Consider the following 27,200-nt stretch of genomic DNA (forward strand, 5'->3'; position numbering starts at 1 on the left):
ATATTTTTTTATTTCTCTCTCTTTTTTTTTTTTTGAGACGGAGTGTCACTTTGTCACCCAGGCTGGAGTGCAGCGGTGTGATCTCGGCTCACTGCATTCTGTCTCCCTGGTTCAATCAATCCTCTTGCCTCAGCCTCCTGAGCAGCTGGGATCACAGGCATGAGCCACTGTGCCCGGCCTAAAATATACTTTTTAAAAATCATAATCATAAAGACTGCCATTACTGGCTGGGCACGGTGACTCATGCCTGTAATCCCAGCACTTTGGGAGGCTGCAGAGGGCAGATCACTTGAGGTCAGGAGTTCAAGACAAGCCTGGCCAACATGGTAAAATCCTGTATCTACTAAAAACACAAAAAAATTAGCTGGGTATGGTGGTGCATGCCTGTAATCCCAGCTACCAGGGAGGCTGAGGCAGAAGAATTGCGTGAACCCGGGAGACAGAGGTTGCAGTGAGCCAAGATTGCACCACTGCACTCCAGCCTGGGCAACCAATTGAGACAGAGTCCGTCTCAAAAAAATAGAAAAGACTGCCATTCCTTTTGTCTTGCTATATGCTCCTCTTTCAGTATTCTCACCCATTACCCTAATTTTAATTATCACCTCTCAAAAGACTGTTTCCAATTAAAAATACACACCTAGTCCCAACTTCTCTTCCTAGCTTCAGTCCCTGCTAACCAACTGTATCGGGATATCCCACTGTTACCCTAACCTCAATACACCTAAAACAAACTTTGATACACCTAAAATTAAGCTTATCCTAATTTCTAAACTAGTTCCTTTTAACTTTGTTATGTCTCTCTTCATGGGATCTCAAAATATAATCAGTGACTCCTCCTTTTCCAAACACCTACATGTCACTCTACTCTGATGGTTATTCTTCTTTTTAATTATCTTCCTTTCTTTCAATCTTTCCTTTCTATTCCCACATTACCCCAAATTATGCCCCTAATTGCAAAAAATATTAACACTAAGCCAGACAATTAAAAAGGGCATTTTAACCTCAAAATTAGAATCTGACCCCATACCATACATAATACCAATAAAAGGCTTGGCAGCACATTCTCTAAGACATATACACTGTAGCACAGTAATTTAATATTAAGTCATTCTATTACAGCCTTTTAACTCCTGCTGGCCTACATCACTTAAAACAAGAAAACTAAATAAAAATACATGTCATTAAGATATTTAATTTGTTGTTGCTGTTGCTACTGAGAAGACAGATAGGATAAGATAAAAATGGCAAAAGTAACCAGAATCAATAGAATCCTCTTTTTTTTAATAGCATTTTTTAATCTCTAGGAAACCCTAATATCCAATTATTTAAAATACGCAACCCAAACCAAATAAAAATATTTGAGAATGAATTTTATGTCAAATTTCAAAAACCTATCGTTATATCTTTTATAATACTAAAAATTATTTTGGTATTACCATCACAGAAATCATACAATTCTAGAACTAGAAGGGACCTTGGCAATTATGTAGTTAACATACATTAAAACTACTAAGCCGGGCTCGATGGCTCACGCCTGTAATTCCAGCACCTTGGGAGGCTGAGGCGGGTGGATTACCTGAGTTCAGGAGTTCAAGAAAAGCCTGGCCAACATGATGAAACCCCGTCTCTAGTAAAAATACAAAAATTAGCCGGGTGTGATGGCGCATGCCTATAATCCCAGCTACTTGGAAGGCTGAGGCAGGAGAATCGCTTGAACCGAGGAGGTGGAGGTTGCAGTGAGCCAAGATTGTGCCACTGCACTCTAGCCTGGGCAACAAGAGTGAAACTCTGCCTCAAAAAAAAAACAACAACAAAAAAAACCAAAAACTACTAGTGATCTCCAATTTATCAATTCACACGAATAACCAAATGCCTTCTATACCCTGTGCAAAGCATACAGAGGCCATGCTGACTGACGGACATGGCTAATTTCAGTTTGACAAAAATAAAATAGGCTACTGCTTTCTAATAAGTCCAATTCCTATTCCAATCAGTTAAAGTTCTAGACATATGAAGAGTCAGTTGTGTTTCTCAAATACGTTCATGCCAGCTGAACTTATTTTCATCACGTAATTTAAATTTTATATAAACTGAGAATATAAAAAGTAAAGGTGTTTTATAGAAAATGAAACTGAATGCTTCAAAAAGGCTTGATAAAAGATGAATCACCAAAAAAGTTTGTCTAATTAACTATCTGTAGATAAGACAGCTAAACTAGATGGGAAGAAAAAAATGTACTAAAGGAATTCTGTATTCAAGTTTGCTTCACCATGGTCTTTAAGGTTTTAATCAACTTTAACGAATAATAGGCAATATCAGTCTGCGGGTGTAATTTACGCAGGAAAGTCAACTTGAAATTCCATCAGCAAAATCAGCAGAACAATACTCATTTATACATTCAATACACAAGGACATACTGACACCCACCCTGTGCCACGTATTGAGCCACCAGACCTAACTATGGTTTTAAAAATATTACTCTGAATTCCACATGGAACAGATGGGAAAGGTAGGCACAAAAATGGAAGTGGAAAACTTAGGAGGCTTTTACAGTAATCTTGTAAAAAATGCTGGTGGCCTGGATATTATGATAGCAGTGGGAGGGTGTTATTTGAATGGATATGAGATTTAATTTGAAGGGAAAAGCTCTAACAATTGTTTTAGGACTAGATATGAAGTTTGAGTACAAAAAGAAGAAAGGGTAGCTCCTGGGTTTTTGCAGAACTAGGTGAATGTTGACACTTACTGTGATATAGAGAAGCCATGGGAGGTAGAGGAGATGGAGACAAAATCAGCTTAAGATGCTTATTTTGAATCCAAGTAAAAATACTAGATAGGCAAATCTGGAATTCAAGATAGAGGCCAGTGCAGGTAATACACGATAGGAAATTATCAGGTATTCAAGTATGCAACTAGATGAGATCACCTAAAGAATAAATGTGGATAAAGAAGTGAGCAAAAGAACTCAGACCTGGAATCAAGCCTTACATCAAAAACTATCAAATTAATGCACACTTTTCTATTTTTTTTAAATGATTTCCTTTTTCAAGTAACTGCAGGTTCCAATGGTGTCACATAAGAGACGATTTCTTAGAAACTCCCTTTTCAGGCTGGATGCAGTGGTGCATGCCTGTAATCCCAGCACTTTGGGAGGCCGAGGCAGGTGGATCACTTGAGGTCAGGAGTTCAAGACTAGCCTGGCCAACATGGTGAAACTCCATCTCTACTAAAAATACAAAAATTAGCCAGGCATGGTGGCACACACCTGTAATTCCACTAGCTACTCGGGAGGCTGAGGCAAGAGAATCACCTTGAACCCAGGAGGCAGAGGTTGCAGTGAGCTGAAATCATGCCACTACACTCCAGCCTGCGTGACAAAGTGAGACCCTGCCTCAAAAAAAAAAAACAAAAAACCTCTCTTTTCATGTAAGTACACTGACTCATGCATCTTCAAGAAGCTGATCTAATTTGGATATGTGTCCCTGCCCAAATGTCATATTGAAATGTAATCCCCAGTGTTGGAGGTGGGGCCTACTGGGAGGTGACTGGATCAAAAGGGCAGGTTTCTCATGAATTATTTAGCATCATCTCTTTTGGTACATCTTTACAATGGCGAGTTCTCCTGAAATCTGGTCATTTAAAAGTGTGTAGCACCTCCCCCCTCACTCTCTTGCTTCTGCCTTTGCTATGCAACATGCCTGCTCCCCCTTTGCCTTCCACCATGATTGTAACCTTCCTGAGGCTCCCCAAAAGCAGATGCTGCTATGCTTCCTGAGCAGCCTGCAGAACCATGAGCCAATTAGACCTCTTTTCTTTATATATAACTCAGTCTCAGGTATTTCCTTATAGCAATGCAAGAACAGCCTACTATAGAAGCATTCTAGAATTCCTCCTCTCTCAGTCTCATATCTCACACCCAGCACTCCCCAACACATACAAACACACACACACACACCTCTAGAACTCACACTCATCACCTTTACCCCTTTTCCCACCCCTTTAAAGTTGTCTTTCCTTTGTGCTTTCACAATTGTCTTTGCAGATTTCCACAGAGGTCCTTTTTAACATTGTATGTTCTAATTGTCCTTTAGTGGTGTGAAAGTTTCCTTACAGGCAAGAACCATAACCTTCATCTTTGTATCTCCAATGACTTGCACAGTACCTGGTAGATAACAGGCTCTCACTGAATGTTTTCCTGAATGACTAAATGAAGGGAGAGAGATTTACCCAAGGTCAGTCCCACGGCCATTTAATAGGAAAGTAAGAATTATAAAGTAGGTCTTAGTACAGTCAGATGTTCTAAACTTACTTCAGTCTGTCATTCAAAGAATTACATATTCAGGCCTCACCTTATCTATATATTTTATTTCTTATTTATCATCCTGTGAATACACTATGCTCAGTCTTGACTAAAAGTTATCTATATATTTTATTTATTTATCATCCTGTGAATACACTATGCTCAGTCTTGACTAAAAGTCTAGTTATCTAACCAAAATTCACTTTTCCTCAGCCTGTTCAGAACCTATGCCTTGAGCTAATTTCTTACCTCTCTCATAAAAAATCCCCCTCATATTCCAACCTGAATCATTTCCCCCACTCCTCTCCCCTCACCTGCTACACACACCTTTGTTAACATCCTATACAATCTGATTTCTATCCTTACACCTACATTGAAGTGTTATCTCAAAGTTCACCAAAAGCCTTTGTAACAGATAAAGTATAATTTTCAAAATAGTAAAATCATGACTCTCATACAAACACGAAATGAAGATCTGGCAAAAAATTTACGTAATTCATTGATTAAGGAAGAAAGAAATAAGATTTTAAAACTGATTCAAATTAGAATCTGATTTACTATTTCTCAACTTACAAAATTCATTTTCATGGCACAAACATAATTTGCATTGGTATGGGCAGAAAACATTTGTACTGCTTTCAGTTTTCTACAACTTAACTTTTATCCCTTTTTACAGAGTTGTAAAACAGCCTTGTCAATCAAATACAAAGATGCATATCCCTTAATCGGAATCATATAACTCCTGGAGGGTCCTCTAAACAACATCTAGCATTCTAGATATGCAATAATTTCCTTTTCCCACCTCTAAGTCTTTGATAATTTTTCCTACATAATTGTCAAAACTCATCCTAACCTGCCTCCTGTAGTGCAACGTAAAATCACTCTTGCCACATTCAGTTTCCATAATATGGCACTCTCCGGGATCCTCTTTTTACCTCTCTGGTTCTCTTTCACCTCCTTCACCAGCTCCTATTCATCTTAAATATAGTATTCGCTGAGTTTTTTCACTGGGCTTTTGACTAACATAACTTTTTATGGCTGTATCCAATCTCATCCAGGCATGCTTCATCCATTACTTATACAGGAATTATTCCCATATGCACAGATCCAATGTCTATAATTCCCAGAGTGAAATTTCTATTTTCTCCATTTCTGATGTTGATATCTTAGCAGTGCTTCAAATTGGTCAACAACCTAAACTCACTCTTTTCCTCACCTACATATGGTCTATTTCTGTGTTTCCTAACTTAATGTCTAATTGTCACAGAAGCACAAAGTATGAGGATCTTACACTCTACTTTCTCCCTCACCCTCCTCCTCTGTGAAACTGTGTTTTCCAGGCAGTCACCTAAGCTTTTCACTGTACCTCTACAGGCTTCCTCTTATATCTTCCCCTTCCTCATAGCCTTTCCCCTTGTTTAAGCCTATATTATCTTTCACTTGAACTGCTGATAAAGTCTCCGAACTAGTATCTTGACTCTCTCTTCTAACATTCACTCAGCTACTAAATTTATATTTCCCCAAACAAGGGCAGCTTTTCTGAACTATTCCCACTTACCTGAGTTCTTATATAATAGGCAACAATGTTGTTTTAGGATATCCACCTACTTCCTACTCATTTTACTTCAGTTACTTCAGTTCAGTCAAGCTGATTCCACCAGTGAAGCACACTTCAGCTAAGACAATCATAAACTCATGATGACTAGTTCAGAAACTGGCCCAAAAGAGCCAATGAAGTGCCATAAGACTTTTGCTGAGACTTCTGGGCCAAAGGTGTATGCTTTTTGCTGAGATAAATGCCATTGTTATTGCTATATTTTGCCACCAGAGGACAGCCTATTTGAGAAGTCAAGGCAGAATAAGTGAAGTTCAGAGATGCAAAGAGAAATGTGATCCTGGTAACATCTTCTGAGTCCTGGTATCAAGAGATGTCCAAAGCCAGTTTCCCTTAGGTTATTCAATTACATCTACCAATAAACTTTCTTTTTGCTTAAGCCTGTTTGACTCAGGCAACCAACTAGCAAACAAAAAAGTACTAAACAACATCTCCTATCTTTTCATGCACCATATGACTCAGCTACATCAACCTCCTCACCACTATCAGAATACTGTGCCTTTCCTTAAGCTATACTTTCAGTCTGGAATTTGCTTCTCTCTGCTTGGAATTCCCTTCCCTCCATGCCTTGCTTATTAAGATCCACTTTACACTTCAAGTTTCAGTTTAAATGCCTCCGTGAAATAATCACCAGAGACTAGAAAGAAGCAGAGGGCCAGATTACACAAGGATTTGAAACCATGCTATGGCTTTTTGAACTTTAACCTAAGGGTAAAGAAATGTCATTAAAAGGTTTTAAAGCATAAATGACGTGACCAGATTTGCAATTTTAAAAAGATCACTCTACTTGCTGTGTAAAGAATGAATTAGAGAAGGGCAAGGGGGACAATGATTTGTAAGCTACCCAAACAACCTAGGCAAAGAGAATGGTGATATGGGCTAAAGAGACAATGGAGAGGGAAGAATGTATTTATGTAACTATTTTATTTCTGAATAAATCTTCCTCTGTACTATAAACTCCCTGAGGGCAGAGAAATTATCTGTTGACTATCATGCTATCCACAGAAATTAGCAAGTAATTGGCACACAGTAAGGACTCAAATGGGCAAATGGAAGTATCATTTGTGAAGACAGAAAACACAGGAAAACTCAGTTTGGGGTTTGTTTGTTTTTGTGCAATAGAGAAGGATGAAGATGAACTCTGTTTTGGACAAGCTGAGTTTGAGGTAATGTCATATATTCAACCAGGCAAATGGGTATATATGATACATACAAACACACACACACGTCCGGGGATCAGGAAAGAGATTTGCGCTGAAGACACTAACTTGAGAATTCCAGGCATAGACGAGTAAATGGTAACGGACTTTATGAGAAGAGATAAGATTGCCTAGAAATATGTGAAATGAAAAGAGGGTGGAGATCACAGACCTCAGGGGCATTTAAAGGTTGAACAGAAAAGGAGAAGCTAGGGAAGAACACAAATAGCGCTGGCAGGAAAGCACAGAAGAGTCCTTTAATAAAGCCAAGGGAAGAAGAGGAAGGTGTGGTCAAATGTGTCAAACATTGTTAAAAAAAATAAAAAATAAAAAAAGAAAAAAGTCAGGGAATGGGCAGATTTAAAGTATCCTTTGCATAAAAATAGTTTTGGTAGAGTGGGTGGGAGTGAAGCCGGACATGCCTTAGTTTGGAGTGGGTTCAAGGGTAAGTAGAATATAAAGAAATGAAGTCAGCCACTATTAGACATCTTGCTCAAGAAATTGGCTACAAAGAAACTGAGATACATAGTTGCAGGAGTGGAACACAGTCAATGCTAAGTTCTGTTCCTTTGTTGTTACAGGTTGTGTATGTTTTACAGAATTTGATCTTAAGCATGTTTAAATGTTGATTGGAGGCAACCTAAAAAGAAGAAAAAGTAGAAGAAAAGGTAAGAATAAATATAAAAAATGAGCAAAGTCTTTGAAATGGAGCACAGAAGAAGAAACTCGTTTTGAAAAGAGACAGCAGTATCTCTTCCACTGAAGTTGTATACTAGAAGGAAGAACTAGTAAGGATGTAGGCACATTTATAGATTTGGTTACTGAAAATTAAGAGAGCTTACAAGTCATAGCTTCAAATGTGTAATGAACATGTTGAAGTTTAAATTCTAAAACAAATCTGTTCATTGAGAATTTTTTCTAAGTTATGAGTTTAAGATAGACATTAACATATAAATTATATAAAGTAGCTGTCCCATCCCTCAACCTTAGATTTATAAGAAAAATTAAAACAATATTTAATGCCTACTATGTATAAGCCACTATGCTGTGGAGAACACAAAAAGGCTCTTTCCCCAGATACATGTATAGCTTGTTTCCTCTTCCTTTAGGTCCCTGTTCTCACATTCTGCTTTATTTCTCTCCATTGAATTTACCACCACCTGATATATTATTTTTGTCTTACTGTCCGTTTTCCCCCCACTGGAATAGGGCAGCAACTTTTTCTGTTTTATTCAATGCTGTATACCCAGCATCAATAATACTGCCTATAATGGATAGGGATACAAAATAAACTTTTGATTTAAGAGGCAACTTCTCTTCAGGAAGGTATTATCTGTTAAGTGAGAGAGAGATTATATACAGAATATATCCCTGCTATGGTCTGAATGTCTATGTTCCCCCAAAATTCATGTTAAAACCTAATCCTCAATGCTACAGTATTAAGAGGTGGGGTATTTAGGAAGTTATTTGGTCATATGCATTGTACTGTCATGAGAGGGATTAGTGCCTGATATAGTTTACGTATTTGTCCCCTTCAAATCCCATGTTAAAACTTGATCTCTAATACTGCAGATGGAGCCTAGCAAGAGGTATCTGAGTCATGGGGACAGACAAAGACAAAAAACTGGTACCAGGAGTGGGGTGTTGCTATAAAGATATCTAAAAACATAAAAGCAGCTTTAAAACTAAAGCTGCTTAGGGGTTGCAATCCTAGTCTCTGATAAAACAGACTTTAAACCAAAAAAGATTAAAAAAGACAAAGAAGGGCATTACACAATGGTAAATGGATCAATGTAACAAGAAGAGCAAATTATCTTAAATATATATATGTGCCCAAAACAAGAGCACCCAGATTCATAAAGCAAGTTCTTGGAGACCTACAAAGAGACTTAGACTCCCACACAATAATAGTGGGAGACTTTAACACCCCACTGTCAATATTAGATCAATGAGACAGAAAATTAAGAAGGATATTCAGGACTTGAACTCAACTCCAGACCAAGCAGACCTAGTAGACATCTACAGAACTCTCTACCCCAAATCAACAGAATATACATTCTTCTCACACCACATAGCACTTATTCTAAAATTGACCAATAATTGGAAGTAAAACACTCCTCAGCAAATGCAAATAACGGAAATCATAACAAACAGTCTCTCAGACCACAGTGCAATCAAATTCGAATTCAGGATTAAGAAACTCACTCAAAACCACACAACTACATGGAAACTGAACAACCTGCTCCTGAGTGACTACTGGGTAAATAAAGAAATTAAGGCAGAAGTAAGTAAGTTCTTTGACACCAATGAGAACAAAGAGATAACATACCAGAATCTCTGGGACACAGCTAAAGCAGTGTTAAGAGGGAAATTTATAGCACTAAATGTCCATATCAGAAAGCAAGAAAGATCTAAAATCGACACCCTAACATCACAATTAAAAGAACTACAGAAGCAAAAGCAAACAAATTCAAAAGCTAGCAGAAGACAAGAAATAACTAAGATCGGAGCAAAACTGAAGGAGACAGAGACATGAAAAACCCTTCAAAAAAATCAATGAATCCAGGAGCTGGTTTTTTGAAAAGATTAACAAAATTGATAGACTCCTAGACAGACTAATAAATAAAAGAGAGAAGAATCAGATAGACACAATAAAAAATGATAAAGGGATATCACCACTGATCCCTCAGAAGTACAAACTACTATCAGAGAATACTATAAACACCTCTATGCAAATAAACTAAAAAATCTAGAAGAAATGGATAAATTCCTGGACACATACACTCTCCCAAGACTAAACCAGGAAGAAGTCACATCCCTGAATAGACCAATAACAAGTTCTGAAATTGAGGCAGTAATTAGTAGCCTACCAACCAAAAAAAGCCCAGGACTAGATGGATTCACAGCCAAATTCTACCAGAGGTACAAAGAGGAGCTGGTACCATTCCTTCTGAAATTATTCCAAACAAAAGAAAAAGACGGACTGCTCCCTAACTCATTTTATATGAGGCCAACATCATTCTGATACCAAAACCTGGCAGACACAACAAAAAAAGAAAATTTCAGGTCAATATCCCCAATGAACATCAATATGAAAATACTCAATAAAATACTGGCAAACCGAATCTAGCAGCACATCAAAAAGCTTATCCACACGATCAAGGCAGCTTCATCCCTGGGATGTAAGGCTGGTTCACCATATGCAAATCAATAAATGTAATCCATCATATAAACAGAACCAATGACAAAAACCACATAATTATCTCAATAGATGCAGAAAAGGCCTTGGACAAAATTCAACACTGCTTCATGCTAAAAACTCTCAATAAACTAGGTATTGATGGAACGTTATCTCAGAATAATAAGAGCTATTTATGACAAACCCATAGCCAATATCATACTGAATGGGCAAAAGCTGGAAGCATTCCCATTGAAAACTGGCACAAAACAAGGATGCCCTCTCTCACCACTCCTATTCAACATAGTATTGGAAATTCTGGCCAGGGCAATCAGGCAAGAGAAAGAAATAAAGGGTATTCAAATAGAAAGAAAGTCAAATTGTCTTTGTTTGCAGATGACATGATTGTATATTTAGAAAATTCCATTGCCTCAGCCCCAAAACTCCTTAAGCTGATAAGCAACTTCAGCAAAGTCTCAGGATACAAAATCAATCAGCAAAAATCACAAGCATTCCTATACACCAATAATAGAGAGTCAAGTCACGAATGAACTCCCATTCACAACTGCTACAAAGAAAATAAAATACCTAGGAATCCAACTTACAAGGGATGTGAAGGACCTCTTCAAGGAGAACTACAAACCACTGCTCAAAGAAATAAGAGAGGACACAAACAAATGGAAAAACATTCCATGCTCATGGACAGGAAGAATCAGCATCATGAAAATGGCCATACTGCCCAAAGTAATTAATAGATTCAATGCTATTCCCATCAAGTTACCATTGACTTTCTTCACAGAACTAGAAACAACTACTTTAAATTTCATATGGAACCAAAAAAAGAGCCTGTATAGCCAAGACAATCCTAAGCAAAAAGAACAAAGCTGGAAGCATCATGCTACCTGACTTCAAACTATAATACAAGGCTACAGTAACCAAAATAGCATGGTACTGGTACCAAAACAGATACATAGACCAGTGGAACAGAACAGAGGCCTCAGAAATAACACCACACACCTACAACCATCTGATCTTGACAAAAACAAGAAATGGGGAAAGGATTCCCTATTTAATAAATGGTGCTGGGAAAACTGGCTAGCCATATGCAGAAAACTGAAACTGGACCCCTTCCTTACACCGTATACAAAAATTCACTCAAGACGAATTAAAGACTTACATGTAAAACCTAAAACCATAAAAACCCTAGAAGAAAACCTAGGCAATACCATTCAGGACATAGGCATGGGCAAAGACTTCATGACTAAAACACCAAAAGCAATGGCAACAAAAGCCAAACTTGACAAATGGGATCTAATTAAACTAAAGAGTTTCTGCACAGTGAAAGAAACCATCATCAGAGTGAACAGACAACCTATAGAATGGGAGAAAATTTTTGCAATCTATCCATCTGACAAAGGTCTAATATCTAAAATCTACAAGGAACTTAAACAAATTTACAAAAAAAAAAAAACCCCATCAAAAAGTGGGTGAAGGATATGAACAGACACTTCTCAAAAGACATTTATGTGGCCAAAAAACATGAAAAAAAAGCTCATCATCACTGGTCATTAGAGAAATGCAAATCAAAACCACAATGAGATACCATTTCATGCCAGTTAGAACAGCGATTATTAAAAGTCAGGAAACAACAGATGCTGGAGAGGATGTGAAGAAATAGGAACGCTTTTACACTGTTGGTGGGAGTGTAAATTAGGTCAACCATTGTGGAAGACAGTGTGGTGATTCCTCAAGGATCTAGAAACAGAAATATCATTTGACCCAGCAATCCCATTACTGGGTATATACCCAAAGGATTATAAATCATTCTACTATAATGACACAGGCACACGTATGTTTATTGTGGCACTGTTCACAATAGCAAAGACTTGGAACCAACCCAAATGCCCATCAATGATAGACTGGATAAAGAAAATCTGGCACATATACACTGTGGAATATGAAGCAGCCATAAAAAAGAATGAGTTCATGTCCTTTGCAGGGACATGGATGAAGCTGGAAAGCATCATTCTCAGCAAACTAACATAGGAACAGAAAACCAAACATCGCATGTTCTCCATAAGTAGGAGTTGAACAATGAGAACACATGGACACGGGGAGGGGAACAGCACATACCGGGGCCTGCCAGGGGTTGAGGGGCAAGGGGACGGAGACCATTAGGACAAATACCTAATGCATGTGGGGCTTAAAACCTAGATGACAGGTTGACGGGTGCAGCAAAACCACCATGGCACATGTATACCTACGTAACAAACCTGCAGGTTCTGTACATGTATCCCAGAACTTAAAGTATTAAAAAAAAAAAAAAAAGCAAAAACTAAAGCTGCTTACAAGAGCTTAGAGAACTCAAAACAAAACAAAACAAAAACAAAAAACCTCATACACAAGAAAAACTTTAAAACTTTTTAGAGACTGGTTAAGAGGTTGTGACAAAAATGCTGATTAAAATATAGACAGTAAAGGCCACGTTCATGAGATCTCAAATAAAATTTTTAAAAACTAAAACAAAAAAATGGCCACATTATATGTTATGCTTGTTAACAAAAAACTTGGCTACATTGTATCCATGCCTAGGACTTCGTAAAAGGCTGAACTTAAGAGTAATGACTTAAGCTACCTGGCAAAAAAAAGTTTCTAAACAACAAAGCATTCAAAAGGTGACATGGCTGCTTCTAACAGCCTACTATCAGATATGGGAGTTCAAAAAAAAGACAAAGTTAAAGCTAATAATTAAGAGAAAAACAGAGCATACAAATTTGAAAAATTTACAACCTAACCATGTGGTAGAGGGAAGTTTTCAGGAGAGAAATCCAAACTACCTAGCCCCAGGTACCAGGCCCTGACAGAACAGGTTGTTAAAGCAATTAACATGAATAAAAGAGAGCCAGTTGTTAACAGTCAAGACAATGGGGAAAAGCCCCCAAGACATTCCAGAAATCAAGGCTACCCCTTCCATCACAGGCTCAGAGGCCTCCTCGGGCAAAATGGTTTGGGAGGCCAGGCCCAGGGTGTTGCTGCCTTGTGCGGTCTTGAGATGCTACTCCCCACGTTCTGGCTGCTCTGGCTGCAGCCAGGGCTCAAAAGGCCCCAGGTACTGTCTGGACTGCCACTCCAGTGGGTGCAAACCATAGGCCTTGATGGTTTCCAAGTGGTGTTAAGTCTGCAGGTATACAGAATACAAGATCCATGGAGGCTTGGCAGCTTCCACCTAGATTTCACAAGATATGTCAAGAAGTCTGGGTGTCCAGGCAGAAGCCTGCCACAGCAGAGCTCCTACAGAGAGATTCTACTAGGCTGGTGCCAGGGGGAAATATGGGGTTAGAGTCCCCAGAAAGAACTCACTGTAGAGCAGCGGGAACAGGGGCACTGCCCTCCAGGACCCACAGTGGTGGCAGTCTAACTAAAGCCAAGAGAAGAAGAGAAAGGTGTGGTCAAATGTGTTAAATACTGTTAAGAAAAAGAAAAAGAAAGAAAGAAACAAAGAAAGAAAGAAAAAGAAAGAAAGGAAAAGAAAAGAGAAAAGAAAAAAAGAAAAGGAAAAGAAAAGAAAAGTCAGGGAGTGGAAAGATTAAAAGTATCCTTTGGATGTAAACAGCATACACCCTCAGCCTGGAAAAGTGACAGACATTAGACTCCAATCCATGAGAGCAGCCATGTGGGCTATGCCCAACCAAGCCATAGAGATGCAGCTGCCCAAGGTTTTGAGAGCTCACCTCTTGGACCAGTGTGCTCAGGATGTGGGAGGGAGTGGAAAGTGAGGAAGTGGAAAGATTAAAAGAATCCTTTGGATGAAAACAGCACACACCCTCAGCCTGGAGAAGTGACACACATTAGACTCCAATCCATGAAAGAAGCCATGTGGTCTGTGCCCAACCAAGCCATAGAGATGGGGCTGCCCAAGGCTTCAAGAGCCCACCTCTTGGACCAGTGTGCTCAGTTACGGGACAAGAGTCAAGCGAGATTATTTTACAGCTTTAAGATTTAATGTCTGCCCTCGTAGGTTTCAGACTTGGGTGGGTCCCTTTTTGTTGGTCAATTTGTCCCTTTTAAAATGAAAATATTTACCCAATGTCTGTTCCACCATTGTATCTTAAAAGTAGATAACTTGTTTTTGATCTTACAGGTTCATAGCTATAAGGAATTTGCCTTGAGTCTCGGATAAGATTTTAGACTTTGAGTTGATGCTGAAACTAGTTAAGATTTCTGGGGACTTTGAAAGAGATGATTATATTTTACAATAGAAAAAAGAGGGTGGGCATGGTGGCTTACACCTATAATCCCAGCACTTTCAGAGGCTGAGGCAGGAGAATTGCTTTAGCCCGGGAGTATGAGACAGCTTAGTGAGATCTCACCTCTACAAGTAATAAAAAAAATTACCTGGCCATGGTAATGCGTGCCTGTGGTCCCAGCTACTTGGGAGGCTGAGGTGGGACAACTGCTTGAGCCCAGGCAGTTGAGGCTACAGTGAGCCATGATCACGCCTCTGCACTCCAGCCTGGGCGACAGAGTGATACCCCGTCTCAAAAATAAAAATAAAAATAATAAATAAATAAGACAAGATATTTGGGGGGCTAGAAGTGGAGTGATATAGTTTAGATATCTGTCCTTTTCAAATCTCATGTTAAAATGTTATCCCCAATGTTGGAGGTGAGAGGTGTTTGGAACATGAGATAAGATCCCTCATGAATGGCTTGGTGCTATCACGTAATGAGTGACTTCTCACTCTATTAATTAACAGAACAATTAATTATTAAAAAGAGACTGGTATCCCTCCCCTGTCTCTCTCGCCATGTGATATGTCAGCTCCACTTCCCCTTCCATCATGATTAAAAGCTTTCTGAGGTCCTCACCAGAACCAGAGGCTGAAGCCATGCTTCTAGTAAAGCCTGCAAAACTATGAACCAAGTAAAGCTCTTTTCTTTATAAATTACCCACCCTCAGGTATCCCTTTATAATAACACAAACAGACTAAGGGAGTGCTCTTATAAAAAGGGCTGCAGGAACTTGTTTACCCCTTCTGCCATGTGAGGAGACAGAGAAAGCATCGTCTATTCAGCAGAGACACTGAATCTGCTGGTGCCTTGATTCTGGACATCTTCCAAAACTGTGAGAAATAAATTCCTGTTGTTTATAAACTACCTAGTCTAAAGGTATTTTGTTATAGCAGCTCAAACAAACTATTAATAAAACAATACTAACATTCACAAATGAGGGCAGCAAATGCTAAGAGTGATGTGAGGAGCAACAGCAAAAAGTGGTGTAAGAGTTCAGAATACTGCTAATCATCCCAGACAAGCACAGAGTTGTACAATCATCCATCACCTTCTAGAACAGTTTCATCATCTCAAAAAGAAACCTTGTGCCCCTTAGCTATCACCACCCAACTCCCCAGCTTCCCCAGTCCTAAGGAGCCACTAGTCTGCTTCCTGTCTCTATACATTTGCCCACTGTGGACATTCCATATAAACAGAATCATATAACACATGGAATTTTGTGACTGGCTTCTTTCGTTTAGTTTGTTTTTAAGGTTCATTCATACATGTAGCGTGTATCAGTATTTCATTCCTTTTTATGGCCAAATAATATTCCATTATATGGATATACCATATTTTGTTTACCCATTCATCAATTGATGGCCATTTGGGTTGTTCCCACCTTTTGGCTATTATGAACAATGCTTCTGTGAATGTTAGTGTATAAGTTTTTGTATAGGATAATTTTTCTAAGAGACGCGAATTTTCATAAAGCTTGTAAATTTACCCAAATCAAAACATGTTATTCTGAGACAATGTCCTTCAAATTTTTTGTTGTTGTTGTTTGTTTGTTTGTTTTTTAAGAGATAGGGTCTCTCTGTGTCACCCAGGCTGGAGTGCAGTAGCCCATTCATAGCTCATTGCAGCTTCCAACTCCTGGGCTCAAGTGATTCTCCTGCCTCAGCCTCCTGAGTAGCTGGGATTGCAGGCATGAGACATTGAGCTCTGCCAAACTTTTTTTTTTTAAATATAAAACATCCTTTTTAAATGAAAGGATGGCAATATCAAAAAGTGGCTTTGTTAATGTGCTTATTAGGTAAAATACTATTTAAAATTTTGCTTTTCTGTTAAATCCAAAAGTCTAAAAAGTGTTGATCGAAGAAAATACAAGATAGCTTCTAAAGAAAACTAAGAGGGTTATCCCCCTGGAGTTGAAATCACATATTGTAAACAGCAGAAAATGAAATACATAAGCCAAAAGGTAGATCTTGCCAGGCTAAGGAATTTGGGCATTATCCCATAGTCAATAAGTAAATTAATAAAGCTGTTTAAATATAAAATTATTGACTCCAAGATATCACTATATTCAACAAACAATAATTGAGCTACTACTATATAAAAAGCGCTGAATTTGGTACTATGAGTGATTCCAAAAAGACTTTTGCCTCTGACACTACCAAAACCACTCCAGATAAAATTCCAAATGACCTAAAATTGCTAAATCCAATTTTTATTTTTCAGTTCTCCTCTTGACCTATCAGTAGCATCTGACGTAAGTAAAACACTCTTCCTTGAAATACTTTCCTTCTTTCTTTTTTTTTCTTTTTCTTTTTTTTTTTTTTTTGAGACAGAGTCTGGCTCTGTTGCCCAGGCTGGAGTGCAGTGGCACGATCTCGCCTCACTGCAACCTCTGCCTCCTGGGTTCAATCGATTCTCCTGCCTCAGCCTCCTCGAGTAGCTGGGATTACAGGCATGTGCCATACGCCTATCTAATTTTTTTGTGTTTTTTACTAGAGACGGGGTTTTGCCATATTGGCCAGGCTGGTCTCAAACTCCAGGCCTCAAGTGATCTGCCTGCCTCAGCCTCCCAAAGCGCTGGGATTACAGGCATGAGCCACCATGCCTGACCAAAATACTTTCTTTACTTGGCTTCTAAGACACCATACTCTTCTGAGTTTTCTTCTTACATTACTAGTGGCTCCTTCGCAGTCTCATATGCTGGTTCTTTCACAGCTCCACAATTTATAAACATTAAGAGTATTCAAGGTTCAGCCCTTGCACCATTTGCATCTCTTGTCTATCTCATTTTATTAATGCTGTCAGTCTCACGGCTCCACTAGAATGTAGCTCCAACAGGGTGAGAATTGGGGGCTGTTTTGTTTATACTGGATCTCTAGCACCTAAAACAGTGCCTGGCATATAGTAGGTGCTTGACAAATATTTGTTCAATAAATGGATGGATGAATAAATGGCTTTATATATTATCTATAAACTAATGAATTCTCCAATTTATACTTCCTGCCTGGATCTCTGTCTTGAGCTCCAGATACATCCAACTGCCTATTTGCTATCTCCATTTGAATGTGTAAAATACATCTCAAACTTAATGACTTAATGAAAGAGAACTCCAATCACCCTCCCAATGGCTTCTCCAGCTGGCTTCACTTTCTTAGCAAAGTGTAGCCCCATCCTTCCAGTTTCTCAAGCCAAAAATTTTCTCAAACAGTAACTAAACTGCTACTATATAAAAAGCACTGAATTTTGGTGCTTTTTATATAGCACCAAACTATAAGTCCTTTTTTTTTTTTTCTTGCAACAGAGTACTCTGTCACTCAGGCTGGAATGCAGTGGCACGATCTCAGCTCACTGCAACCTCCGTCTCCTAGGTTCATGCGATTCTCGTGCCTCAGCCTCCTGAGTGGCTGAGATAACAGGCATGCGCCACCATGCTCACCTAATTTTTATATTTTCAGTATTAATAGAGACAGGGTTTTGCCACGATGGCCAGGCTGGTCTCGAACTCCTGGCCTCAGCCTCCCAAAGTGCTGGGATTACAGGGATGAGCCACCGCGCCCAGCCTAACTCCTTTTCTTTCTCTCTCACTACATATCCAATCTGCCAACAAATACCCTGTATTTTGCCTTCAGAATATAACCAGCATCTGTTTATTTCTCACCACGTCCACGATTATTACTATGATTCAAGCCGATATCATCTCTCACCTGGATGAATGCCAACAGCTTCTTAATTGGACTTCCTGCTTCTTGTCCACCTCCACTCCCCAATTCAGAACCACAAGCAGAAAAATTCTTTTCCAAACTTATGTCAGATCACATTACTTCTCTGCTCATAATCCTGCAGTTATTCCCATTTCACTAAGTAAAAACCCAAATCTTGAAAACTGCTTATAAGGCTCTCTTCAATCTGGCCCTAAGTCAACTCTGACCTCATCGTCTACTATTTTTCCCTCACTTATTCTGCTCCAGACATACTGGATTCTTCTGCTGTTCCTTCCAAAGGTCAAGCATATTTCTGCCTTTTCCCTTACTCTTCCCTTTGCCTGGAATGGTCTTCCCTTAGATATCTGCATCCCACCACCTCCTTCAGGTCTGCTCAAGTGTCACCTTCTCTGTGACTTTTCCCCAGATCATACTTAAAATTGCAACCCCATCCCTACCCTTGTATTCTTTATCCCTTTACTCTGCTCTATTTTTCTCCACAACACTTATCACCACCTAAAATACTACATATTTTACTTTTTGCTTGAAGACATGACTTTCTGTCTTTCACTCACTGCTATATCCCTAGCATTTAAATCAGTGCCTGGCACATGCTAAGTGATCAAGAGTCTATCTGTTGAGCTATGCTTTCATTTCCACCAGGGGGCCTAACAATCATGTAGCCTGGTGTTTCAGGAAAAGATCATAAAGCATCTCTAAGATTTCTTTCAGTGCTCTGATCCCTAGAAGGACTACAACTTGCCTAGAAAGAAAAACTGTGCTTTGTCTCGGCAACCACAAGGAGGAGTTGAGAAAAAGAACCGAGCAGAGAAACCAGATAATGCTGTTTCCCTTGCTTTTCCCACAGTAACCTCAAGGTGGAAGAACACTGGATCTGGAGCCTGCTGTACTGAATGAATGATTTTTCTCCATACTATGAGTTACCTAGACACAAACGTAAACAGGAAACATCACAATCCTTCCGAATGCCACAAAAAGGCCAAGGGAATCCATATACACTGGCCACTAAGGACAGGAAAGGTGTTTCTTTAACTCCAGCACTAAGAATTCTCCACAAATTCAGGGGAGGAGCTCCAGTTAGCACAGAAAGACACATAACTCACTGATGAAGACCGAGTGTTTCAGGTCGTCAGTACTCTTTGGCCAGAGAAGTATTAAGTCAATTCTATTTAATACTTAGGGCACCTAAAATTCGTAAGCGGTATAAGCAAGGCAGTCCCACGTCTAAATTCACAGATTTGGCGGATCGCATGGAATTCATTAACATCAGACTCATTAAACACCCAAATCCATTTCCCACGGGCTTGTGACTCACCGCCACCTGTTGATGCCCACATTGGAGGAGCCGGCGAACCAGGGGTCCAGGATGTAGACGCAGCGGATGGTGTCGGCGCCCTGAATGCACTCCTTCAGGGCGGGGTTGTCGTGGAGCCGGAGCCCCTTTCGGAACCAGTGCACGGCGTTCACCCCCATGCCGGGGGGCGCGGCGGGTCCTCCACGGAGAAATTCAAGGAAGGAGGCTCCGGCTCATAGCCGACACCTTCGCTTCCAAGAGAATTGCCTCACCCGGGGAGTGAGGAAAGGGCGGCAGAGGGGGGACAGGAAAAAATGACTCCGAGGAGGGGACCGGAGAAGGCGGGGGCGCTGGAGGCGCAGTGGGAAGATGAATGGAGGTTGCCTAGTCGGCGGAGTCCGGGTGTGACGCCCTTTAGGAGCCCGCGCCCCCCGCAACCGCCTGGAGGCGACGCATAACTTCGAGGGCCTCGGACCTCCGGAGCCTGAGCAAGTTCCAGGAGCTCGAGCCGCCACGACGGCCCGAGCCGGCACGGACGGCCCCAGGAGATTCGTCACGGAAACCTCGCCCCACCAAGGCGGCCCCTAAAGACAAAACGGCCCGCCCGAGGTGAGTCACCGAGGAGAACCGGAGGGGAATGAGCCCCTGTCGGCGACGCTGTGTCTCGGCCCGGGAGAAAGGACCGGGAACGGAGGCTAGAGGCGGTGGTCGAGGCCGCTGGACGGTTGCCGGCCGGTGACCGGTCCCGAGGCTGCCCGGGTGACTCTGCCGCCGCCGCCGCGTCAGCGGCCTCGGCCCCGCCCCCGGCTCCTCATTGGAGGGCGCGCTCCCCTCGTGACCACCGGCACCTCACGTTTCTGAAGTGTGTTTACTACACTGGCTCGGAGGGGGAATCTGCTCGCGCTTCGGTCGCTTTTGGAGGAGCGGCAGCCGCTTGATCCCAAACTTGTTGACCCTCGTCCACACGCTGAACTCACTGCCTCTGCCCCTTTCCTGTGCCGACTGGTGGCCGTCCCTTGGAGGCAAATCGCGTTGACCACAGGCCCCTTGTGAGGGAAGGCTTAGCCCCGCCCCCAGGGGCCATGAGCGGCCACCATTGGCCGAGGCTCGCTGAGACCCGGATGAGCACGGGGATGCGGGGAGCTTGCGGGCGCGCGCGCTGCTCCGTTAGGCGCGCGTGCGCTCTCGCTGCGTTCCAGAGGGTAAGGGGGCGGGGCCGGCGGGCAGGAGCGCGCTCGGCGATTCCTCCCGTGGGATTTGGGGAAGGCCTGGAAATTGTCCGGTTTCCTTCAGGAGCCAGTGGTGGAGTCGGGCGGAGAGTGAGGGGAGGATGGAGTGGAAGGAGGAGAGTGGGAGGCTCCACGTACATTTCAAGTCCAAACCATGTGCTTCAATCCTGCTTTGGCCAGAGAACCCTACTTTGGAGATTGTGGAGCTGTGCCCCTCCACTCTTCTGGCCCTTGGGTGCCTCCTCCCCCTTGTACATACTCTGGGGAAAAGGGTAATTGGCAGGACGGATGCCAGGCATTCCTGGACTTCCTGGAATTTTTTTAATACTAGCGATATATATCATCAACCTTTCACCCCTCGTCTCTTACATTTAATGTAGTTTACCGGTCTCTTTGAAACTGGACGTTTGTCTACTTTTCCAGCGACAGTGAACTGCAGGCCATGGCATCCCTTAGATATATGATGCCCTTAAATTCATTCAATGATTACTTTTTGAATGAACTAGGCACTGTTCAAAGCACTAGAGATACAGGAGATACTTAATAAAACAGACTAAAACCCCACCCCTCCTGGGGTTTACAATTTGTCTCTTAACCTTTGCTGTTTTTTCCTCTATAAAATACTCTTCTTTGGAATCCAGTACTCAATATTACCACCTTTGAGCTACCTAGGATATTTCTACGCATCCCTTTAGACTCAGATGAAATAATAACTAATTTCTGAAAGTATTCCTGATCCCTAGGGCAAATTTAGGACCTCCCTGGGTTCTCCAAGTATGTTTCTGTTACATCACTTTTCACACTACCGTGAAAATTAGTTGAAAAGTGCCCATACCTAGCAATACCAACTCAGTAATAGTACTTATTATCATAATAATGTGCCTCTGATTCCCTCCGAAGTGTGATTTCTCAAGGACTGGGTCTGTATTCAGTTTTGTTTTGTTTTTATTTTTTGCATCAACACCAGAACAGAGCCTGACATAGGCAAATGCTTATTTAATGAATGAATGAGTGAGTGAGTGAGTGCTGTTGGCCACCAGTGTGTTTGGCAAAGTTAAAAGAAAGAAGGAGATGGCAATTCTTATTGGTTGAATTGTGTGTCCCCAAAATCATATAACTCTCAATGACTATAAATGTGGCCTTATTTGGAAATAAGGTCTTTGTACATGCTCAAGTTAAGATGAGGTCATTAGGGTGCACCCTAATCCAGTGTGATTGGTGGCCTCATATAATGGAGAAATTTAGACACAGAAATACATATACATACAGGGAAAATACCATGTAAAGATTGGAACTGTGCTGCCACAAGCCAAGGAACTACTGGAAGCTAGGAGAAAGACCTGGAACAGATCCTTTCTTAGCACCTTCACAGGACTGTCGCACTGCTGACACCTTGATTTTGAACTTCTGGCCTCTAGAACTGCGAGACAGTTAGTTCCTATTGTTCTAAGCCTCCCAATTTATGGTGCTTTTTTACAGCAGCCCTAGCAAACTAGTGCGGCAATAAAGTAAATTCAATACTCTAGAGAGCCAATCTGTCTGAATAGTCTTCCCTACTTCTGCTTCTGTTGCCACAAGAAGTATATATCAGCCTTTCTTTGGTTCTGTAAGAATACTTTTAAAATTATATATATGAATGATATGGTTTGGCTGTGTCCCCACACAAATCTCATCTTCAATTGTAGTTCCCATAATCCACACGTGTTGTAGGAGGGACCCGGTAGGAGGTAATTTAATCATGGGGGCAGTTACCTTCATGCTGTTCTCATGATAGTGAGTGAGTTCTCACAAGATCTGATGGTTTTATAGGGGGCTTTTCCCCCTTTTGCTTAGCACTTCTCCTTGCTGCCTCTATGTGAAGAAGGTTGTGTTGGCTTCCCCTTCTACCATGATGATCAGTTTTCTGAGGCCTCCCCAGCCATGCTGAACTGTGAGTCAATTAAACTTCTTTCCTTTATAAATTACCCAGTCTTGAGTGTGTCTTTATTAGCAGCATGAGAACAGACTAATATAGTAAATTGGTACTGGGAGGTGCTGCTATAAGGATACCTAAAAATATGGAAGCACCTTTGGAACTGGGTAACAAGCAGAAGTTGGAATGGTTTGGAGGGCTCATAGGAAGACAGGAAAATGTGGGGAAGTTTGGAACTTCCTGGAAACTTGTTGAATGGCTTTGACTAAAATGCTGATAGGGATATGGACAATGAAGTCCAGGCTGAGGTGGTCCCAGATGGAGATGATCTTTTTGGGAACTAGAATAAAGGTGACTTTTGCTATGTTTTAGCAAAGAGATCTGTGAAACTTTGAACTTGAGAGAGATGATTTAGGGTATCTGGCAGAAGAAATTTCAAAGCAGCAAAGCATTCAAGAGGTGTCTTGGGTGCTGTTAAAAGTATTCAGTTTTATATATTCACAAATAATATGGTTTGGAATTGGAACTTATGTTTAAAAGGGAAGCAGAGCATAAAAGTTTGGAAAATTTGCAGCCTGACAATGTGATAAGAAAGAAAAACCTATTTTCTGAGGAGAAATTCAGACCAGCTGCAGAAATTTGCCTAAGTAATTTGGAGCCAAATGTTAATCTCCAAGACAATGGGGAAAACGTCTCCAGGGCATGTCAGAGGTCTTCACAGCAGCCCCTCCCATCACAGACCCAGAGGCCTAGGAGGAAAAAATGGTTTTGTGGGCCAGGCCCAGGGTCTTGCTGCCTTGTGCAGCCTTGGGACTTGGTGCCCTGTGTTCCAGCTGTGGTTAAAGGGGGCCAACGTACAGCTCAGGCCATGGCTTGAGGGTGCAAGCTCCAAGCCTTGGCATCTTCCACATGGTGTTCAGCCTTGACAGAAGTCAAGAATTCAAGTTTGGGAACCTCTGCCTAGATTTCAGAGCATGTATAGAAATGCCTGGATGTCCAGGCAGAAGTTTTCTGTGGTGGCAGATCTCTCATGCAGAACCTCTGCTAGGACAGTGCAGAAGAGAAATGTAGGGTTGGAGCCCCATACAGAGTTTCCACTGGGGCACTGCCTAGTGGAGCTGTGAGAAGAGGGCCACCGTCCTCCAGACCCCAGAATGGTAGATCCACCGACAGCTTTCACCGTGCACCTGGAAAAGCTGCAGACACTCAACACCAGCCTGTGAAGGAAGCTGGGAGGGGGGCTGTGTCCTGCAAAGCCACAGGGGCATAGCTGCCAAAGAGGTGGGAGCCCACCTCTTGCATTAGCATGACCTGGATGTGAGACATAAAGTCAAAGGAGATCATTTTGGAACTTTAAGGTTTAATGACTGCCCTATTGGATTTCAGACTCATGTGGGGCTTGTAGCCCCTTCATTTTGGCCAATTTCTCCCATTTGGAATGGGTATATTTACTCAATGCCTGTAACTCCCTCCACTGTATCTGGGAAGTAACTAACTTGCTTTTGATTTTACAGGCTCATAGGTGGAAGGGACTTGCCTTGTCTCAGGTAAGACTTTGGACTTGGACTTTTGGGTTAATACCTGAATGAGTTAGGACTTTGGGGGACTGTTGGAAGGGTATGATTGTGTTTAAAAATGTGAGGACATGAGATTTGGGAAGGGTCAGGGCTGGAATGATATGGTTTGGGTGTGTCCCCACCCAAATCTCATCTTGAACTGCAGTTCTGATAATCCCCACGTGTTGTGGGAAGGATCCAGCAGGAGGTAATTTAATCATGGGGGCAGTTACCCCCTTTCTGTTCTCATGATAGTGAGTGAGTTCTCATGAGATCTGATGGTTTTATGAAGGGCTTTTCCCCCTTTTGCTCGGTACTTCTCCTTGGTGCCTCCATGTGAAGAAGGGTGTATTGGCTTCCCTTTCCACCATGGTGGTCAGTTTTCTGAGGCCCCCCACAAGCCATGCTGAACTGTGAGTCAGTTAAACCTCCTTCCTTTATAAATTACCCAGTCTCGGGTACATTTGTATTAGCAGTGTGAGAACATACTAATACAATGAAAACCCTGGGGAGGATCCCCTGAGCCCAAGAGTTAGAGAGCAGCCTGGGCAACATGGTAACACCCCATATCTACAAAAGATACAAAGAAATTAGCCAGGCCTGGTCCAGCTACTAGGGAGGCTGAGGTAGAAGGATTGATGTAGCTGGCAGATGGAGGCTGCAGTGAGCCAAGACCATGCCACTGCACTCCAGCCTGGGTGACAGAGTGAGACCCTGTCAAGAAAAGGAAAGGAAAGGAAGAGGGAGGGAAAAGAAAAGAAAAGGAAAGGAAAGGAAAGGAAGAGGGAGGGAAAAGAAAAGGAAAGGAAAGGGAAGAAAGAAAGAAAGAAAAAGAAGGGGGAGGGAGGGAGGGGAAGGAAGGAAAGAAAGAGAAAGAAAGAAAGAGAGAAGGGGAGAGGGGAAGGGAAGGGAGGGGAGGGGAGGGGGATTAGGGAGGAGAGGGGGAGGGGAGGGGAAGAGGAGAGGAGGGGAGGGAAGGGAAGGGAAACCCTGTGTTCACTGTAAAGTGTTAAGCAAATATGGGTCATTTTTACTGATGAGGATAAGCCTTGGGTCATCACCACACTTAGCCTCCCCTCACCTATGCAGCAGATCTGGTATACAGAGCTGTGCCTTCACTTGGATTGCTTCATTATTCAGGGCCGATTATTGTACTTTTTAAAATACAATGTTTTGTGTTTCCTTTTAGGCAATTTGAAAGTAAGCAGATTGTGTCTAAAGACATAAGAATTGTTTTCAAGCATCCAAATGAAACAGTGGGAGGTGCAGAGAATATTGATTTGTATAGAGTTGACTTATGTTTGTGGATTGTTCATTCAATAAAGACAGGTTTTTTTTTTTAAACAGGCAGCTGTGTGGGGGTGTGTGTATAACTTTCATTTAAACATAAAATGCTAATTTATTATAAAAGTGTCACTAGTGTCAACTGCACATTCCTCAAATACTGAAGGGTTTTTATGGCATATAAATGATTTAGGGGAGGAGGGTTACCATTTAATACTAGCTATGGCTTTTGAGCACCTACTATGTGCAAGCTTATTTGTATAGATTATTAATCCTAGTAATCTTAATTATGCAGTTTATTAATATTTAATAATTATTTAATAAGAATCTGTGCCCAGTTTGCTGTTGAAGAAACAGAAACTCAGAAACACAAATACATAGTCAAACCCATTGAAAAACTAATACTGTTTTTGGATCCAAAACTCTTTCCTTAAAATATACCATCCCTCACTGACACACACACTCCCATTCTTTTCAGAGTGAATATTATGTATAAAGGGGGAAAGAAGAGGTGGAGGCCATTGTTAGGAATCATTTTTGAAATTCTGGTTGGCTCCAACATTGTGGTGGTAAGAGAGTACAGGACTAAGAGGAAGAGAGCAGTTTGTATCTCAGCTTGCCATTAAATTAGTTGATCATCTTGAACAAGTCACCCAGGTTTTCTTGGCCTAATTCATCTATAAAATGAGGGAACTGAACTACATGATTTCTAAGTTTTCTGTGCTATTTTAAAATTCTATGAACGTGACCCTGCTGTGAGCTCAGAAATATATGAGTCCTGTTAAAGGTTCTTTTAACTGCCAACAGTGTTAGAAAAATCAATGTATCCTTGATTTCATGAACACTCTTGATAAAAGTGTGTCAGATCTCTAAATCAAAAGCCTGTGTTGTCTCTTGAACCCATCTTGCAGAGGTGATTTTTGGCATCTGTTAATACACAAATAATGAAGGAGTAGACAGTCTGTTCAGCTCGTTCAATCCTGATATGATGTGAATGTTGGCTGAGTATCCTTCACACTGGAGTCTTTGGGGGATTGAATTTAAATGTGTTAAAGGGTGATTTTTTTTTGAGACAGGGTCTCATTCTGTTGCCAACGCTGGAGTGCAGTAGCATGGTCATAGCTCACTGTAATTATTTTTTTAAAGGTAAGTTATGACTTTTTTATGAATATAAAATGAACATGTCAAAAATTTCACTTAACTCACTAATTAATGAAGGAACCCATATGATGTTACAATGGATTAAAAGAAGGATCCAAAGAGCAGTTACACAGATAGGCCATCATGCATTTAAAATGAATTTGCTTAATATATGTAAAACTGACTTCTTCCACAGAGGGGTAGGGGAATGGAGATCAATTGTACTTTCACAGGACAGCATTCATTTGCATGTCCAAGGACAGGATTTATTTGCATTGCTATCAATTATCTGCAATTTACAGAGTTATAAAATAGCTCAAATATGGCAAAAAAAAAAAAAAGCTAAAATGATAGGCAGAGAATAACTTGAAGGGTACACTGGTCAAGAGACCTAGTAATCTTTTTCGACTATTTCAAGATCATCCAGAATTTTTTGCTAACTCTTCAGAGAGGTCCTCCATGTCTACCTATTCTTAAAAGGG

The 27,200-nt window shown here is 41.1% G+C and overlaps 1 protein-coding gene across 6 annotated transcripts in view; it reads right to left on the reverse strand.

Moving 5' to 3' along the window:
- Window positions 1–25,142, reverse strand: part of CRY1 (cryptochrome circadian regulator 1) — a 104,360-nt gene extending 79,218 nt beyond the window's left edge. For 2 of the 6 annotated variants that reach the window (XM_055096085.2, XM_063593621.1), the window contains exon 1: window positions 19,619–25,142. In XM_055096085.2, the coding sequence (XP_054952060.1) occupies window positions 19,619–19,776 (158 nt within the window). In that variant the 5' untranslated portion in view covers window positions 19,777–25,142. Of the gene's footprint in view, window positions 1–2,746; window positions 2,927–4,162; window positions 4,199–18,285; window positions 19,225–19,618 lie in introns of those variants that run through there. The other 4 variants (XM_055096082.1, XM_003832540.5, XM_055096083.2 and 1 more) reach the window with 4 other exon arrangements.
- Between the last annotated feature and the right edge of the window lie 2,058 nt (window positions 25,143–27,200).

The sequence above is a fragment of the Pan paniscus genome, chromosome 10, assembly GCF_029289425.2.
Source record: "Pan paniscus chromosome 10, NHGRI_mPanPan1-v2.0_pri, whole genome shotgun sequence".
NCBI classification, from domain to species: domain Eukaryota; kingdom Metazoa; phylum Chordata; class Mammalia; order Primates; family Hominidae; genus Pan; species Pan paniscus.